Source organism: Telopea speciosissima, chromosome 8, assembly GCF_018873765.1.
Source record: "Telopea speciosissima isolate NSW1024214 ecotype Mountain lineage chromosome 8, Tspe_v1, whole genome shotgun sequence".
In the NCBI taxonomy this organism is placed as follows: domain Eukaryota; kingdom Viridiplantae; phylum Streptophyta; class Magnoliopsida; order Proteales; family Proteaceae; genus Telopea; species Telopea speciosissima.
Window position 1 is genome coordinate 38,370,470 of NC_057923.1, and position 17,119 is coordinate 38,387,588.

Sequence of the window (17,119 nt, forward strand, 5' to 3'; positions counted from 1 at the left end):
CTACTTAAATCCCCAGACACGTCAAATCTCGAGGATGAAATTTGTGTAAGGTGGGAGGAATGTTATATCTGTGCCTAAAAATCCGGGCTAATTTGAATTTTTGGTTGTAAGTCTGAAACCCAAGGTCATAGCTATCAGTACCTTGTGGACCATTGACCGATTGGTTGAGATAAAGGATATAAGCCTGTTGGTGCAGACCCACATACCATTAAGCAGGCAAATACCAACTCCTTGCAACTATACAATTCACGACAAAATGTATAGCCTAAGCAAAGAAAAGAAGGAGAGGATGGAGGAGTTGTGGCTTGGGCTACCAATTGAGTTTGTATAAGTGAAATACAAGTTGAGGAACTCATCAAATTACTTTCCATTTTCAAGGTAAAGCTTTAACCTAGCAGATTCCTTCCTTCCACTTCATTTTCCTATACTTAACTTAGGACTAAGATTTATTTCAGGTTTAAATCCATGAAATTACTGTCTAACATGCCAACATGTGATTTAACTTATAATCTATGGGATTGGGACCCAATTCCTTTGCATACGTGCTTAGACCCAACCATAGGACCTAATCCTAATTCTAGGTTAAACTAATGTTGACCTTCATCACCTTGAATGATTGAATTAAAGCATTTCTAGACCAAACATCAACTTGCATGTTGATTTGATGATGAGAACTCAATTCCATACATGTATGTTAAATCCCAACTCGAATGTTAAATTCTGCTATTCCGGCAGATTGACCCCTGTTTAATTAAAATGATATAACTTTACCATCCGAACCTCATTTGCTTTGATTCCAATTTTGTTAGAAACTAGATTCATAGAGATCATTCTATTAGAAGGAACCATTATCCAATTCTGTCTCCAGGTGTTCTAGAATTTCAGTTCAAGTTGCTATCATAGATTGAATTCTTCAATTCTGACAGACTGAACCCTGTTCGGTTAAAATGACATAACTCAACCATGTAAAGCTTGATTGCCTTGATTTTGGATTTGTTAAAAACTAGACTCATAGGACTTCATTTTGTTAGAACAAACCATTTTCCGATTCTCCATCTAAGTGAGCTAAAATTTAACTTCAAACCCAAACTTTCCTGTTGTTGCTGTCTCTAGTCGATCCAGATGAACTAGTACTGCTGGTTGTGAGGATTTGTTCTCGAAACCGGGACCACGTTCCCATTTGGGGGGCTCTTTTTGGTTCGTGATGATGGGGTTTGGTTATGCTCCTCGGTTGGAGAGAGAGAAGGAATGCGTCTTCTCAAAGTTTATGTTTTATCAGGGGATGGGGGTCAAACAATTAAATGAAATAGAGTTGCCACCTAGGATTAGGGCCTAGGACCCATTGGTGTAGCCTTGTGAAGGGCTACAGGACTTCGTTTGGTTTGGTCAGAGATTTGGGGTAAGTGGTCAGGTTACGAGAGTGGGAAGGTTTTAGGCACCCACCTTGTCTGGGTGAACCAGTCTTTCTACTAGATGCTGGTTTTCAAATATTCTTCCTTCATAAATGTCCTATTTCCACATGTATAGCTAAAATGATACACAAACTGCTTAAATAAATTAACTACTGTACACTACACGGACATAATTTAAAAGTCTACATCGTTACAAAATTAAAGTGCGATGAAAGGATTAAATACCTGTATGCTTTAAACCAATGCAATTATATGGGACGGATAACATCCCCCAGCTCAGGTGAATACAAAAGACTGGCTTTGTCCTTCGTCGGACAGAGTAACGGCATCAAAAAGTAATTGCCCAAATATTGGGCAAAATAATGACATCGGAAAATCTTTGGAGAATAATCACCCGTATGTTGGGCAGTGTAACGGCGTACGGGCATTGGGTACTAGGACCTCGGATAGAATAAAAGTGTCGAAAAGCTTCAAAAACTAGGCTTCTCGGATATTGGACAGAGTAACGGTGCACGGGCGTCGGGTACTAGGACCTCGAACAGAATAATGACATCAGAAAGCTTCAGAAACTAGGCATTAGGACGTCAGATAGGGTGACTAGGCCATGGGAGGTTTTGGGGTATTGGGAAAAAACGGGTTAGGAAATGCGAGTCTGGGGGACCCAGACTTTGGACAAAGGGACGAGGCTCGAAAGCTCGAAATTGGACTGGGACAGGGTGCTGAAACTAGGAAAAAGAGGAAAAGAGGAAAAAAGGAAAACTAGAGCTCTAGGTGTCTCCCCTCTCCTCAACTTGGAACTTGTTGAAATGAGGAGTGGGGGGTATTTATAGGAAAAATTCTTATCTGGCGGTGCCGCGCGGCCAAATTTGGGGTGTTGTCGGACCAAAAAAATTACACTTTAGGTCCCCCGCGATGCCGCAAGGCCAAGGACTAGCTAGGTGCGGTGCTACCGTGCAGTGTCGCGGCCACGTGCGGTGCTGCCAAGTTGTGGCTTCAAGCGGGGCGTCATGTGGGGTCGTACCGAGGATGTGGGGACCGACGGGTGGAAATGAGGTGGAATAGGGGGTGTCCGAGTCACCCTGAAGAAAAAGAGAGCTTAAAGGGAATTGCCAGTCTTTCGCGTCTGATTGTCATTATCGCTGGGTGGGTGGCAAAATTCAGCGTCTACTGTTTGCCCCTCTTTGGCCGAGACTTGTGCCAATGGCTGAAGGGCAAAGACAAAAGGCCGCTTGATTTTGTCACCAGGAGCATACATCACCACCACTTTGCTCATAGGTGGCGGAGTTGAATGTTAAAATGCGTCTCAGTAAACCATTCGACAAATCTTTTGAGCAACTACTACCGTCACTTTGCTCATAGGCGACGGTGTTTCCATAGCAAACTTTTCAATGAGCCTCCTTGGGTCGAGAAACTACTCCATTACTTTGCTTAAAGGTAATGGAGGTCCCTTAGTAAACCTTTTGGTAAACTTCCTCGGGTTGAGCAACTACTATCGCCACTTTGCTTATAGGTGATGACGTTTTAAACCATAAAACCTAATTCGACAAATCGCTCGGCGAATCATTCGGGAAAACTTTTCAAATTTGGAACGAAAAACCTATTTCGGCAAACCGTCTGATGAAATCTTTTGTTTTAAATGAATAAACCTATCCCGGCAAACTGTCCGATGAAATCTTTTTCTTTGAACGATAAAACCTATCTTGGCAAATGGTTCGGTAGCAATGGGTGCTCAATCAGTCGATCTAGAGGATCGGGTGTCAATAGGAGATCGAAGATCTGATGGCAGTGGGTGGGTGATCAACAGATCGGACGATAGTGGATGATCACAAAGTCAAATAGCATTGGGTGATCTAGGGATCAGATGACAATGGGTGATCAACAGATCCAACGACAATAGGCGATCCAAGGATGACAATGGGTGATCAATAGATCCAATGGCAATGGGCGATCCAAGGATCGGATGACAATGGGTGATCAACAGATCAAATGACAATGGACGATCCAAGGGTCGGATGACAATAGGTGGTCAACAGATCAAATGGCAACGGGCGATCCAAGGATCGGATGACAATAGGTAATCAACAGATCCAACGATAATGGGCGATCCAAGGATCTGATGACAATGGATGGTCAACAGATCAAATGGCAATGGGCGATCCAAGGATCGAATGACAATGGGTTTTCAATAGATCAAATGGCAATGGGCGATCCAAGGATCGGATGATAATGGGTGATTAATAGATTGAATGGCAATGGGTTTTTGAGTGACGCTCCATTGGATTCTAATTTATGTACGACACTCGGTAGGAAATTTGACTTTGAGCAACACTCGGCAGGAATCTGGTTTTGAACTTCACTCAGCGGGAATCTAATTTTGATAAACACTCAGCAAGGATTTAGATTTTGAGCGACAGTCAACAAATTTTTTATTTTGAGAAACGCTCGATTAGAAAGACATCGTGACTATATTTCTCTTGGAGATGTATGATGAGACGGCATCGTGATCGAATTTTTGAAAATGCGCAATGAGATGGCATCGTGATCAAATTTTTTGAAAAATGTCATCGTGACCCATACTTTTTGAAAAGCGTACAATGAGATGGCATCATGACCAAAATTTTTAAAATGTACGATGAGATGGCATCGTGACCAATTTTTTGGAAAATATCATCGTGACCAAGTTTTTTGGAAGACGTACAATGAGATGGCATCCTGACCAAATTTTCACGAAATGTACGATGAGATGGCATTGTGACCAATTTTTTGAAAAAATGTCATCGTGACCAATTTTTTTGAAAGACGTACGATGAGATGACATCGTGATCAAATTTTTTGAGAAATGTACAATGAGATGGCATTGCAACCAATTTTTTGAAAAAATATCATCGTGACCAACTTTTTGAAAGACGTACGATGAGATGGTATCATGACCGAATTTTTGAAAATGTACGCAATGAGATGGCATCGCGACCCACTTGGAAAACGTATACGATGAGATGGCATCGCAACCCAATAAAAATTTTTTTTGGCGGCGGTACCTTGCGGGGTGCCGGCCTCCTCATTTCTTACCTCTCCCTCCTTGTCTTGGGCTTTCCATTAGGGGTCTGCCCTCTCTCTTCTTTCTCTCTCTTCTTTGTTTTTTTCTTACTTTCTTCTTAGTTTGGCTCTTTGCCATGCCTTCGTCAAAGCGGGTAGGTCATCGTCATCTTCCTCTGAGGTGACCGACGATCTAAAGGTGGAGTGGTACCCTGGCAGCACTCTAGCGGACACTGCCCTCTACAAATGTTGTACCATCTAGGTCAGGCCCTCAAAAGGTAAGTGGTGCTTGCCTTCTATTCTTTTTCATGCAGTGCATGTTTTGTTATACTCGATTTCTGCCCATTATTCTGTAGGAGCTTTACTATCCCAGCTATAAGAAATACTGCCATACCAATGACATCTTGTCATGGTACCAGCGACTCCATCCTACTGTGAGGGAGAGGGTGGACACCTGACAGGCCTTGATTGTACTGCTCAGGTAGTTTCACCAAAGCTTGATACCCCTACAGTTCATGCTCTTGCGCACCATTGGTGGCCGTTGACCCACACCTTCCATCTACCTGCTGGGGGGTAACTATCACCCCCTTAGACTTCTTTATGATTATGGGGATTCCTTTCTCTAGGAGACCTGTTTCTTTGACTCCTTTTATTTAGACAAAATCCCTTGGGAGATTAGTGATCTCCTCGGTTTCAAAGTGGCTTCCCGCGTCATTCTTTTTACCACCTAGAAGAAAGAGCAAGACAACCGAGTGATTGATGATAGCTCCCAAGAGGACTTATTTGATCAGGCTATTAGGAGTTTTCTCCTCTATCTTGTCTCCAATGTCCTCTTCTGCAATGGACGAGGTCGCACAGATACTCTTCTTGCTTGTTTCTTTGAAGATTTTGAGGAGGCAGAGTCCTTTGATTGGGGCAGATCTGCTTACGCCCATTTCCTGAAGATGTTAGATCACCTTGCTTTCGGCGCTCCTGGCTTGATTGGCTGTGCCTATGTTCTTTGGGTATGCTTCACTTCCCTGGCTTTTCTTTAGCCTTCAATCTTTTTTTGGTTCTTGATATTGCTCCCTCCCCTTTTTGATAGGTATGGTGTTACGAGGTTCTGGGGATTCATGCCCCTTGTCTTCCCGATGAAGTAGCTCCTTACATCCCCCGAGCAACTTTTTGGGGGAAGGCCAGGTGTTCTTTTATTGATGAGCTGCAAGTATGCCTTCAGCTCAATGACATGGCAGTCAACCGTGTAGTCATCAAAGAAACTTCTTTAAGCCTTTTTGTTCTTTCTGAATTGGTTCTCCTTGGCATTGGTTTAACTGAATGATTCTGTTGGCAGATCCACTGGCAGCCTTACGACGAGGAGCAAATTGATGATCCTGATGACCAAGATGAGTATCGGTATGTCTTTGGGCTTGTCGAGAAGCGGATAGCCTTTGAGGGTCCCTCCGGAGTTGAGCTTTATCTCGATGAGAGGGTGACCCTCCAATAGTATTCTTCTTAGATGGCGCCTCAACCTTCCCCTTCTCATATGCATGCTCCTCTCTTATCTCCTGATATGGAGGTCTTGAGGATTAGGATCCCAGCTTTGGAGCTGACTATGGTAGATCAAAATTACCAGGACTTCCTCTATCAGGAGACAATCTGCGTTTTCTTGACCCAAGAGGGTTCCATGGTATTTTCTTGAACCTGATCTCCCTTTATGACATTTTCTATTTTTTTTTTTTTTAAATGACAATCTTGTCTCTTCTTTTCTTTCATCTTTTTGTAGTACCCAGGCCGTCGTCTAATTCTTGGCGAGTACAGATTGCCTCCTTCACATGGCTGTAGTGTGAGCTCTCGCCCTTCTCATGCTGTCGGTGCTAGTTTGCCTATCGCACAAATAGGTGACCTCATCCCAGGATACCAGGGATGGACCATCCCTTCCAAATTTGATATCAGTCTCTAGACTGTCCTTCCTGCCTGCCGGGTTTCTGATCACACTTTAGGACTCCCAATTCCCTTTGTCGAGGTATGTTACCTCTTCTTTTTCTCTTTTGCTTTATAATTGATTCCTTGGTCTTGGCGCTGACCTCTGCTTGGTATCATCATAACAGATTAGTGCTGAAAGATACACTGGATGCAGGCAAGCATGGATGCCAAATTCCTGGAGCGGATACATGACATCCAGCGGTTGGTGAGTACTTCCTCTTCTATGTCTTTTGATGTTTCCTTTCCCTTCTTTGGAAACTTTTCCCTTTTGAAGTAATCTCATTCCTTTTCTCTTTTAGAGCGGTTAGCTCAATGAGATGAGGGAATCTGGGGACTACTTCAAGAATCACTGTCAGCAGTATTCAAAGGAGAACAGGCACCTTCGGAGGCAGTTAGCGTGTGCAGGACTCTTTCCATCACCATGTGCGGCGCAGGGCAATGATGATGATGACGGTGACAAAGATGATGATGATGATGGTGGTGGTTGTGATGATGAGTTCATTCCGGAGGCTGATAGGGAGGCTTCATCCTTTGGCAGCGAGAATTAGCCTTCTCCCCCTCCCCAATTATTAAATATACTTTTTGTATGGATTTTAGAATGTTGTATAGATTTTAGATGTTGTATGGATTTTAGATGTTGTAGTTTGGTTTCTTTATTTTGTCTTATGAACAAAACAGGTTAATTATTTTGAAACATTTACTTTTTACTTTGCAAGGCACAAGCCCAAATGTTTTTCATTTAATCCCTAATTGTTACATGCATGGGAATGGTAAAGCAACAGGAAAAAAGAGTGATGGAATTGATACATAGTTCAATAAGATCACCCTACAATTACATGTTTCATCCACAATTCGTCTAGTAGATTCATGATCTTTGGCATTAGCTCTTCTGGTAGTCGAATCTTCACCGTTGATGCTTTCAGAGCTGAATGACATTGCACAGGTATAAGCTAAAGCAAATAGAAGGTGGTATGGGTCAAACCCATTAACCACACATAATCACAATCCTGGGTCTTGAAGATCGGGGCCTCTGTATTCCACCAATTGCAATTCCATTGAATTTTCTCGTCCATTCTTTCTTCTAAATATTTCCTCGAATCCTTAATCGTATGAAACTCTATTGTTTCTCTTCGGATTCAAAAATGCTTTAGGTGTCGTGTAGCGTCGGATATTGGTTGGACCAATCCTAGCCTTTCCAGTAACCACATTTGCAAAATTGCAGGTGATCTTGCACAATAATCTGTGCCATATTTTTGGGAGGCACTCATATCATCCAGACCTTTGAAAGTCTCAGCTAGCACTGTAGGGGTGATATCACATCCTTCTAGAAGCTACTGAACAACATCGGCCATTACAGGGGGTACACCTTTTCTCGGGGTGTGCAGCAAGTATCTCCCAATCATGTAAAATAAATACGCTTTCCTCTTGTTCTCCTATCGAGCTTCTCTGATGCTTTCCTACTTGGAAAAGATTCCTATCACTTTCATAATGTCAACTCTGTCATATTCCATGACCTTCTGGACTTCCTTCTTGGTCCATTCGAAAAATCTTGTAGAACTTCTTCATAGTTGTGGCACAGAGGGGGACGAAAAACTCTTCCTGACAGCGGTGAGAGCTTGCAAGCTCGAAACTCTTCAATTGTGGGGGTTGTCTTCACGCCTCCAAATCTAAAAACGTGTTGTTTTGGATCCCAACATTGGTATATTTGCCGAGGCATGTAATGATGGATCTCCACATACATAATCCTCCCAAGGGTCGGTAGATGTACATCTTCCAAAGCGGTTGGATCTTCCAAACTCATGTCTACGGTCCATTTATGTAAAGTCTCATTGAGAGTTGCCCTCTTTGGGGGTCTTGCCTGTACTCAATCAAAGAACTTTTTAGTAAACTGGAAAAGATCTCTTTTACTTTTTTTTATTATATTTTTGGACTCAAGAAATAATCAGCTCCTATTAGTAACACATGAGAAGATGTCGGATGGCAGAGTTTTGTTGAATGGCAGGATTTTTTTTTGGATGGGTGATGGAGATTGCCGGATGGCGAATTTAGGAATATGCCCCTGATGAAGTGTTGTTGTGACCGCACTTGAGCAGGCCAAGTTGGCTACATATCCTTTGAAAAGGAATCAGGTCAAACGTAGTTCATGTAGACCTGACGGCTATACGAAATATTTTTTAAGTCGGTCCATGTTGCCAAGGCCCTTGACATCTTCTCCATCAAGATCCAGGAGTCGAACAGCTTACCCAGTTAGGATTTCCTTTACTTGATAAGGTTTGCTCCAATTTGGCCTGAACTTGCCCCTTGGGTCATGGATAGGTGCCCTTTGTTCTCAAAGAACCAAATCTCCTTCTTCGATGTTCTGTGGGCGAACTCCCTTGTTGAAGGCCCTCGCCATTCTGAGTTGATATTTTTTTAGGTGATCCATGTCATCCTTTTCTCATCTAGCAGGTTGAGCTCATCATGCCTTTCCTGCATCCATTCCTCTTCGGGTAATTTGCAGTCCTGCAATACTCTGAGATATGGTACTTGGATTTCTATGGGTAATACTGCCTCCATTCCATAGACCAATGAAAAAGGAGTTGCCCCAGTAGAAGTCTGAATGGATGTCTGACAAGCCCATAACGCATATAGGAGCTTGTCTGCCAATCTCTGAGTATCAGCCATTTTTTGTAATATGACTTTGACATTTTTGTCAGCTGCTTTCACTTCTCCGTTAGTCTGTAGTATGTATGTCGTAGACTGGTGTCTCTTGATACCAAACTAATCGATTCGTTGAACCAATCAAAAATAAACCTAACTAAACACTAATGCAGTGGAAAGTATGGGTGTCGAACTACGGGGAACAGAGGCTAAGTTGCACAAAATTAAATCAAGTCTAAGGTGGAACTAAAAATGTAAATTAATTAAATTAAAGCTAACACTAGCAATTGATTAAATCAAATAAAAGATGGTGAGAAAATACTGTTTTTAGGTTGAATCAACTTTAATTCAGATTCATCACTCAAACTCTCTCATATTTGACTCATGGCGACTACAAGCCCCATGACAACCACAGAAAATAAGGTCCCTTCTAGGTATAAAGTATCTTGGCAAAATTATCGTCCGATCGCTATAATGAATCGAAAGTTCAAAGAACTCGGGTACGCACAATCCACTCAGGTATACCATATCATCGATACGACCACATGAATCAATTCAATACTATTGCTTGGTAGGTTAAATTGAATCATAGAAACACATTACCCTAACTAGATGTAAACATGATTACTCAAAAATCACAATGAGATGCCTAAGTCTTTTCCAAGCAATCGATAATAAAAGAGAATGAATAATTAAATCATCCTTAAAGTATCATCTTCCCAAAAACAGCAGCAAGTTTAGTTACTCATTTAACATAAATGAAATAAAGAGAAGTTAGGGATACAAGCCAAAGAATTAGAGGGATCAAGAGAGTAGAAGCAATGGCACCAATGGCGATGGTAGATGCTCTTCCTCTCCTCTTCTTCTTCTTCTTCCTCTTCTTCCTCTTCTTCCAGTCTTCTCCCAAAATTGTAGAGCTAGCCTCCTCTCAAAAAAAGTAAGAACGGACTGCCCTCTTTTTCTTCCTTGTTGAATATATATCCCCTTTTTAATTCTCCCCCCTTCCTTTTGAAATCCAATCCGTCTCCCTTCTTTTTGAAATCCATCCCTCTTTTTTAGGGGAGAAGTGATATGGGTTTTGAAATAAAAAACCAAAAAAATAATCCAAGGGAATTGGGTTCGAGTAGGAGAGTAAGAGAGAGGGAGAGAACGTGTGAGATGGGAGAGATGGAGAGATCGTGTGAGATGGGATGACTTAAAAAAAAGTAAAAAGATGTTTAAGAGTTTTTGAATTAACAAAGTGGAAGGAGAGAGAGAGAGAGAGAGAGAGAGAGAGAGAGAGAGAGAGAGAGAGATTTACGTGGGAGTAGATTTCTTCTTTCTTTTATTTTATTTTTTTTTCTTTCTTCACACTTCCCAACTTTGTCATAATCTATTTTTTTGTCATAATCCCTCCTTCCTTGACCTGAATCGATTCGACCTAAGAATTAAATGTTAACCATTTAATTTTTCTGATGCAATGAGTCTAATATCGATTTTTCTTGAAAAATCTCCTCTTTGTCAAATTACGATAATGCCCTTGAGATAATGATTTGCACACATGCGGACCCTTGACCCAGCTGGTAAACATCCAAAATCGACTAAGGGGGCTGATTCTATCACTGATTCATGCTATTCTCCCTCCAGGCCTGCAATCATAGAAATCACATACCAGTATCAAATCCTTCATAACTATTCAAATAAAAACCGTAAATAAATAATGATTTCTATCTAAGATTACAGCCCAATCACACTCCCCAACTTAGCCTTTTGCTCGTCCTCGAGTGAAAGAGAATAAAGAAAATAACTGACTCGACTCTCTGGTTCATAAACAGTCTATCTACAGATGATACATTGAAAGAGATAATGACAGTTTACTATTGCACATCAACTCATCGGATGCTTGGCTCATGGAAACATAAGATCTAAGCAATGAACTAGGACTTCTCCTAAGCCATCAAGCGCTCACTTTATGCTTTTTCAACCCACTGGTTCACCATGAATTGTGACATCTAAACCTTTTACAAATGCACCTACTAGTTCGTGTAACACCTCATCATCAATGTAGCTCACTTACTTTTCTCTCAAAACATTTTTCTCTCTCTCTCTCCCTTTTTTTTTTTTTTTTTTAAATTACATGATTCTCAGATCCGTGCAATGTTCTGGCCTTTTAAGCTTTCTAGAAGGCTCATGTAACGAGCTTTAAGCCAACCACTCCCAAGCCAGGTGACTTTAGGGGATTGAGTGTGAAACACTCCTCAGGCTTACTCACTCGAACCAAAAAGGCTACAAGCCCGAACTAGATTCAAGAATACTAGTAATAATAACCTAACTGGTCACTCCAACCATTTTATGCGAGATTCCGGGCTTGTGGCCTAGATGCCCCGGTTACTAAGTTGAAGCAACAGAACTAAACTCACATTAATTGCTTTTTTTTTTTTCAAAGAAAGAGGTTGCGAACACAACTAAGGAGTGCTCTGCCTAAACATTCAAAATATCACAAACCGGGTAGACCTATGTGTTTAGAAGCATTAAGCAATCTCACAAATGACAGTAAGAGAAATAAAGGTTCAATACTTAACATCGTGTTGAATTAATTTTCTCACAACCTAGAGTAAAATGCATTGTAAAGTAAAAGTATCATTATAAAAATGAATGCATGAAAGTTTTTCAAGAATGTAGATGAACCAGAGAGTCATATGCAGAAAAATTTTCAAAATCCTCCCTCCCCAACTTAAACGGCATTGTCCCTAATGACGACTAAAAATAACAGAAAGAGAACAATATGGGAAACAAAGGATGAGGAATGAAACCATCTGGGGTGTGGGTGTACGGCAACGAGTGAAATCACCGGAGATAACAACACAATGAGACTTTAACTCTGCTACGGGAGATGGCTCTACAAAATAAATCATAAAACACCAAACAACATAAAAAGGAAAACAACAAATGCTGTAAATAAAGAAAACGTGGGCTGCCTCCCAAGAGCGCTAAGTTTTGCGTCTTTAGCCAGACGACAGTAAAGCTCAGGGTAGTCCATCAGAAGCATAATCATAGTCTACATCCACTAGGTCTAAAGACTCAATTAATTGGCCATCAGCAAGGCCATCAACATAGGGTTTCAGTCTTTGACCATTAACCTTGAAGGTTTTCCCGTTCTATGGATTCCTGATCTCAATAGCACCATGAGGGGCGACAGATACAACCACAAAAGGCCCATCTCACCGAGATCTCAATTTTCCTGGGAATAAACGCAATTTAGAATTAAAGAGCCAGACACGCTGATTAGGTGCAAAGGACTTCCGAACTATGTGTTTATCATGAAACGCCTTATTTCGGTCCTTATAAATGCATGAGCTCTCATAGGCATCATTGCGTAACTCCTCCAATTCAGATAGTTGGAGACGACGAGTGGAACTAGCCTGAGTCATATCAAAATTAAATGTCTTTATGACCCAATATGCTCGGTGTTCCAACTCAACCAGAAGATGACAGGTCTTACCGAAAACTAATCGGTATGGAGACATACCTATAGGAGTTTTATATGCAGTTCGGTAAGCCCACAAAGCATCAGTTAACTGAGTAGACCAGTCCTTACGGTCTGGTCTAACTGTCTTCTCCAATATCTGTTTTATCTCTCGGTTCGATACCTCCACCTGAGCAGATGTCTGGGGATGATAAGGGGTGGCCACTTTGTGGTTAATAGAGTACTTCTTCAGTAAAGCCCCTACCCTCCAATGTCGAAAATGAGAGCCCCCATCACTAATGATGGCCCTAGGAAATCCAAAACGGCTAAAAATGTACTCCTGAATGAAAGAGATAACCACCTTGTGGTCATTGGTCCTCATAGCCTTTGCTTCTACCCATTTCGAAACATAGTCAACTGCCACAAGAATATACTCATTACCGAATGAGGCAGGAAAAAGGCCCATAAAATCGATACCCCAAACATAAAAAATCTCAACCACTATTATAGGGCTTAGGGGAATATCATCACGTCAGGACAGATTGCTAACTTGTTGGCATCTCACACACGCCTTACAGAAGGTGTGTGCATCCTGAAATAACGTGGGCCAGTAGAAACCAAACTGTAGTACCTTGGCAGCAGTTTTCTTGCCACTACAGTGTCCCCCACAGGCGAGAGTATGGCAAAATGATAATATGCTCTGAAACTCACACTCAGGGACACAATGACACATGACCTGGTCTGAACAGTATCGGAACAACTCTGGATCCTTCCAGTAGTAGTATCGCATAGTAGAGAGAACCTTATCTCGAGCTGTTTTATCCCAATCAGGAGGTAATTGGCCAACAGCAAGATAGTTCACTATAGTTGTGTACCATGGAGTCGATTTCGACGAAATTAAAAACAACTGCTCATCAGGGAAAGTTTCCCGAACCAACTCCAATGTAGGAGAGGAATCCAGAAGAATCTGGGATAAATGGTCTGCTACAACGTTTCCTGACCCCTTCTTATCCCTGATCTCCAAGTCAAATTCCTGAAGGAGAAGAATCCATCGGATCAGCCTTGGCTTGGTGTCATGCTTTGAAAGAAGGTGCCTAAGGGCTGCATGATCCGAGAAGACTATCACCTTCGAGCCCAAAAGATGGGAGCAAAATTTATCCAGGGCAAAGACTACTGCTAGGAGCTCCTTCTCAGTAGTGGTGTAGTTCAACTGAGCATCAGACAAGGATCTACTAGCGTAGTAAATAACAGATGGCTTCCCATCCATCCTTTGACCAAGTACAACACCCATGGCATAGTTAGAGGCATCACACATGATCTCAAATGGTAGAGACCAGTCTGGTGACCGGATAATAGGTGCTTCAGACAATGCAGTCCGAAGGGTATGGAAAGCAGTCAGGTACTTTTCATCAAAGACAAATGGGGCATCCTTGGCAAGGAGATTGCACAAGGGCCTAGAGATGAGACTAAAGTCCTTGATGAAACGCCTGTAAAACCCGGCATGGCCTAAAAAGGAACGGACCTGCTTAACAGTCGTGGGAGGGGGTAGTTTGGCAATCAGATCCACTTTGGCCTTATCTACCTCAATGCCCTGAGAAGACACTACGTGACCAAGTACATTACCCTTACGAACCATAAAGTGGCTCTTCTCCCAACTCAGAATAAGGTTATGCTCCACACATTGCTGAAGAACAAGAGATAGACGGTGGAGACATTCATCAAAAAGATGACCCAAAGATGGAGAAGTCATCCATGAAAACCTCAAGTGAATGGCCAACCATGTCAAAAAATATGGCCATCATACACCTTTGAAAGGTGGCCGGAGCATTACACAACCCGAACGGCATCCTCCTAAAGGCAAATGTACCAAATGGGCAAGTGAAAGTGGTTTTCTCTTGGTCACCGGGAAAAATGGGGACTTGGTTGTATCCCGAATAACCGTCAAGAAAACAGTAGTAGCTCTACCCAGCCAATTTTTTTAGAGTCTGATCAATAAAGGGCAGAGGAAAGTGGTTTTTACACGTGACCTTGTTCAACTTTCTGTAGTCGATACAAACATGCCAACCCGTAGTGGTACGAGTGGGGATAAGGTCACCTTGGTCATTAGGAACGACCGTGATTCTGGATTTCTTAGGGATAACTTGAGTTGGACTGACCCACTGACTATCCGAAATAGGGTATATAATACCCGCATCAAGCCACTTTACTACTTCATTTTTCACTACTTCCCTCATATTAGAGTTAAGGCGCCTCTGTGGATCTCACATGGATTTAGCTCCGTCTTCACAGTAGATACGATGCATATAAACAGAAGGGTTAATACCCTTCAGATCAGCTAAAGACCAGCCAATCGAAGCTTTGTGAGCTGAGAAAACCTCCAATAGGAGGGACTCTTGCCTGTTAGTGAGATCAAAGGATATGATAACCGGCAGAGTCTCTTCCTTGCCCAAGAATGCATATTTTAAGGTATGGGGCAGAGGCTTGAGTTCCAGTTGTAGAGGGGACTCCAGAGAAGAGGGCTTAGGGGATGTAGCCAAGGGTGGCAAAGGCTCATATCTATAGGTCCAGGGAGGCTGCCTGGAAGAGGGTTTAAGATCTAACATGGCGTTCACCTCTTCAGTATAGGCCTCTTCATCAAAGCCTTCTGCTCCATAGGACATCACAAGTTGTAGAGGATCATTTGTAAGGATCTGGGAAGTGTACTGAGATACAGCTTCATCAATCATATCTAGAGCAAAGCACTCGTCTTCTCTGTAGGGTCCTAGGGATGCATTAAAGATGTTTAGCCGAAGCTTCTTGTTCCCAAATGATATGTCCATGGCACCTGACCTGCAGTTAATGCAAGCATTGGCGGTCGCCAAGAATGGATGCCCTAGTATGATAGGGGGAAGCTTGGCTGAGGTAGATTCCATATCAAGGACTAGGAAGTCCACTGGGAAGTATAAATCATCTACCTTCATAAGAACATCCTCTAGAAGTCCGCAAGGTCTTTTCACAGAACGATCAGCTAACTGAAGTATGACTTTAGTGGACTTCAACTCTCCTAATCCAAACTTCTCAAAAATCGAACCAGGTAAGATATTCACACTACCCCCAGATCCAGCAATGATTTGTCAATGGAGAGGTCTCCAATGACACAAGAGATGAGTGGTGTACCAGGATCCTTCAGTTTGGGGGGTAGGTCAGTGATAACTGCACTTTCCTGTTCTGTGAGGTGTATGGTTTTGGGAGTTTGGTTCCTTAGCTTACGCTTCTGAGTGCATAGGTCTTTCAGAAACTTAGCGTAAGCTGGAACCTGCTTGATTGCATCCAATAATGGAAGGTTGATGTGGACTTGTTGAAACAAATCCAACATCTCCTTCATCTTCTCTCCTTGCTTCCCATATGGGAGAGAGGATGGAGTTTTGAGAGCATCAGGGAAAGGGACTCGGGGTGTATACTCATTCGGTTGAGGTCCCTCCCCAACTGGTCGCTCGTTCTGCTTCTCAGTATTTTCCTGGGAATGGACCAAAGAAGGTGTAATGGTTCTATTCCCATCAATGAGAGGCCCCAATGCCTCTGATTCAACTTCTGTTTGGGCTGGGGTTGACTCTGCTGGTGTGGTCTGTTGAGGGGTATTAGAGCGGAAGTCCTCACAGGTAGGTGGTGTGTCATGTATTTCCACCCTCTTACCATTCATCAACACTCTAACCTACTGGACTTGTTCCTTACCCCTCCCTATTTGAGCACTATTGGGGTTTCCAATAGGTTGGCTTGGTAGTTGGCCAGTCTCTCTCTTATTGACGGCTTCGGCAAGTTGACCAATCTGGGTCTCCAGCTTGCTGATAGAGTGAGTGTGGGAGTGCAATAATTGGTCATTGATTCCCACTTTCTGCTCAATACCTTTCAGCACCTTCATTACCTCACTCTCAAAAGATGGGGTATGTTGAGGTTGAGAGTAAGGTTGTTGTTGTCCACCCCTATAGGCATTAGGTTAGGCATTGAACGGTGGCCTAAAGGGTGGATTAGGAGGGTTTTTCCTTAAAAAATTGAGGTGATTTTGCCATCCCAGGTTATAGGTGTTGGAAAATGGGTCGTTACCCGGGTTGGCAAAACCCTGAGCGGCTTGTACCTTTTCCTGGATAAATTCAGGATTCTGTGCTGCTAAATAACAATCAGTCACATAGTGATTTGGGTCAACACAGAGGGCACAAGCTTCAGCTTGCTTAGGTGGAGAAAATCCCCTTGAGATTGATGGGGGTTGGGTAGGTCCTCCTGACAGTAGGTAGTCCATTTTTTTGACAGCAAGTCAACCTGTGCCTTTATGCCAGCACTCTTGTTGATCTCATAGAGTCCACCTTTTTTCGGTTGCCCAAGCGTGGGGACGTCAGTCCTTGAGGCTGAAGCTCTGTGTTGGGAGTTTTCACTCAGGGTCTCAAAAAGATCCCATGCTTCATTCTCGCTCTTATGCATAAACGTTCCTCCACAAGAGGCATCCACCATCTGACGATATTGGTCCCTAAGACCATCATAGAAGCACTGTACCAATTGCCATTTTGGTATAGCATGGTGGGGGCATTTCTGAAGTAGTTCCTTCAGTCTTTCCAAATACTCATGAAATTCTTCACCACTATTCTGGGAGAAG

At 42.5% G+C, this 17,119-nt stretch overlaps 1 protein-coding gene across 1 annotated transcript; it reads right to left on the bottom strand.

Annotated features, from left to right (window-relative positions):
* Positions 1-14,756: 14,756 nt before the first annotated feature.
* On the bottom strand, positions 14,757-16,174 carry LOC122672283. Its single transcript, XM_043869778.1, has 2 exons — positions 15,652-16,174; positions 14,757-15,538 (listed from the first exon to the last, which is right to left on the bottom strand). Exons 1-2 carry the CDS (start codon positions 16,172-16,174, stop codon positions 14,757-14,759), a joined length of 1,305 nt encoding a protein of 434 aa, XP_043725713.1.
* Between the last annotated feature and the right edge of the window lie 945 nt (positions 16,175-17,119).

Coding starts and splice junctions, on each gene's coding strand:
- LOC122672283 (XM_043869778.1), bottom strand. CDS start 16,174: ATGAATGGTAAGAGGGTGGAAATACATGACACACCACCTACCTGTGAG. Junction 15,539..15,651: donor CCCCAAACTGAAGGATCCTG/GTACACCACTCA, acceptor AGTTTGGATTAG/GAGAGTTGAAGTCCACTAAA.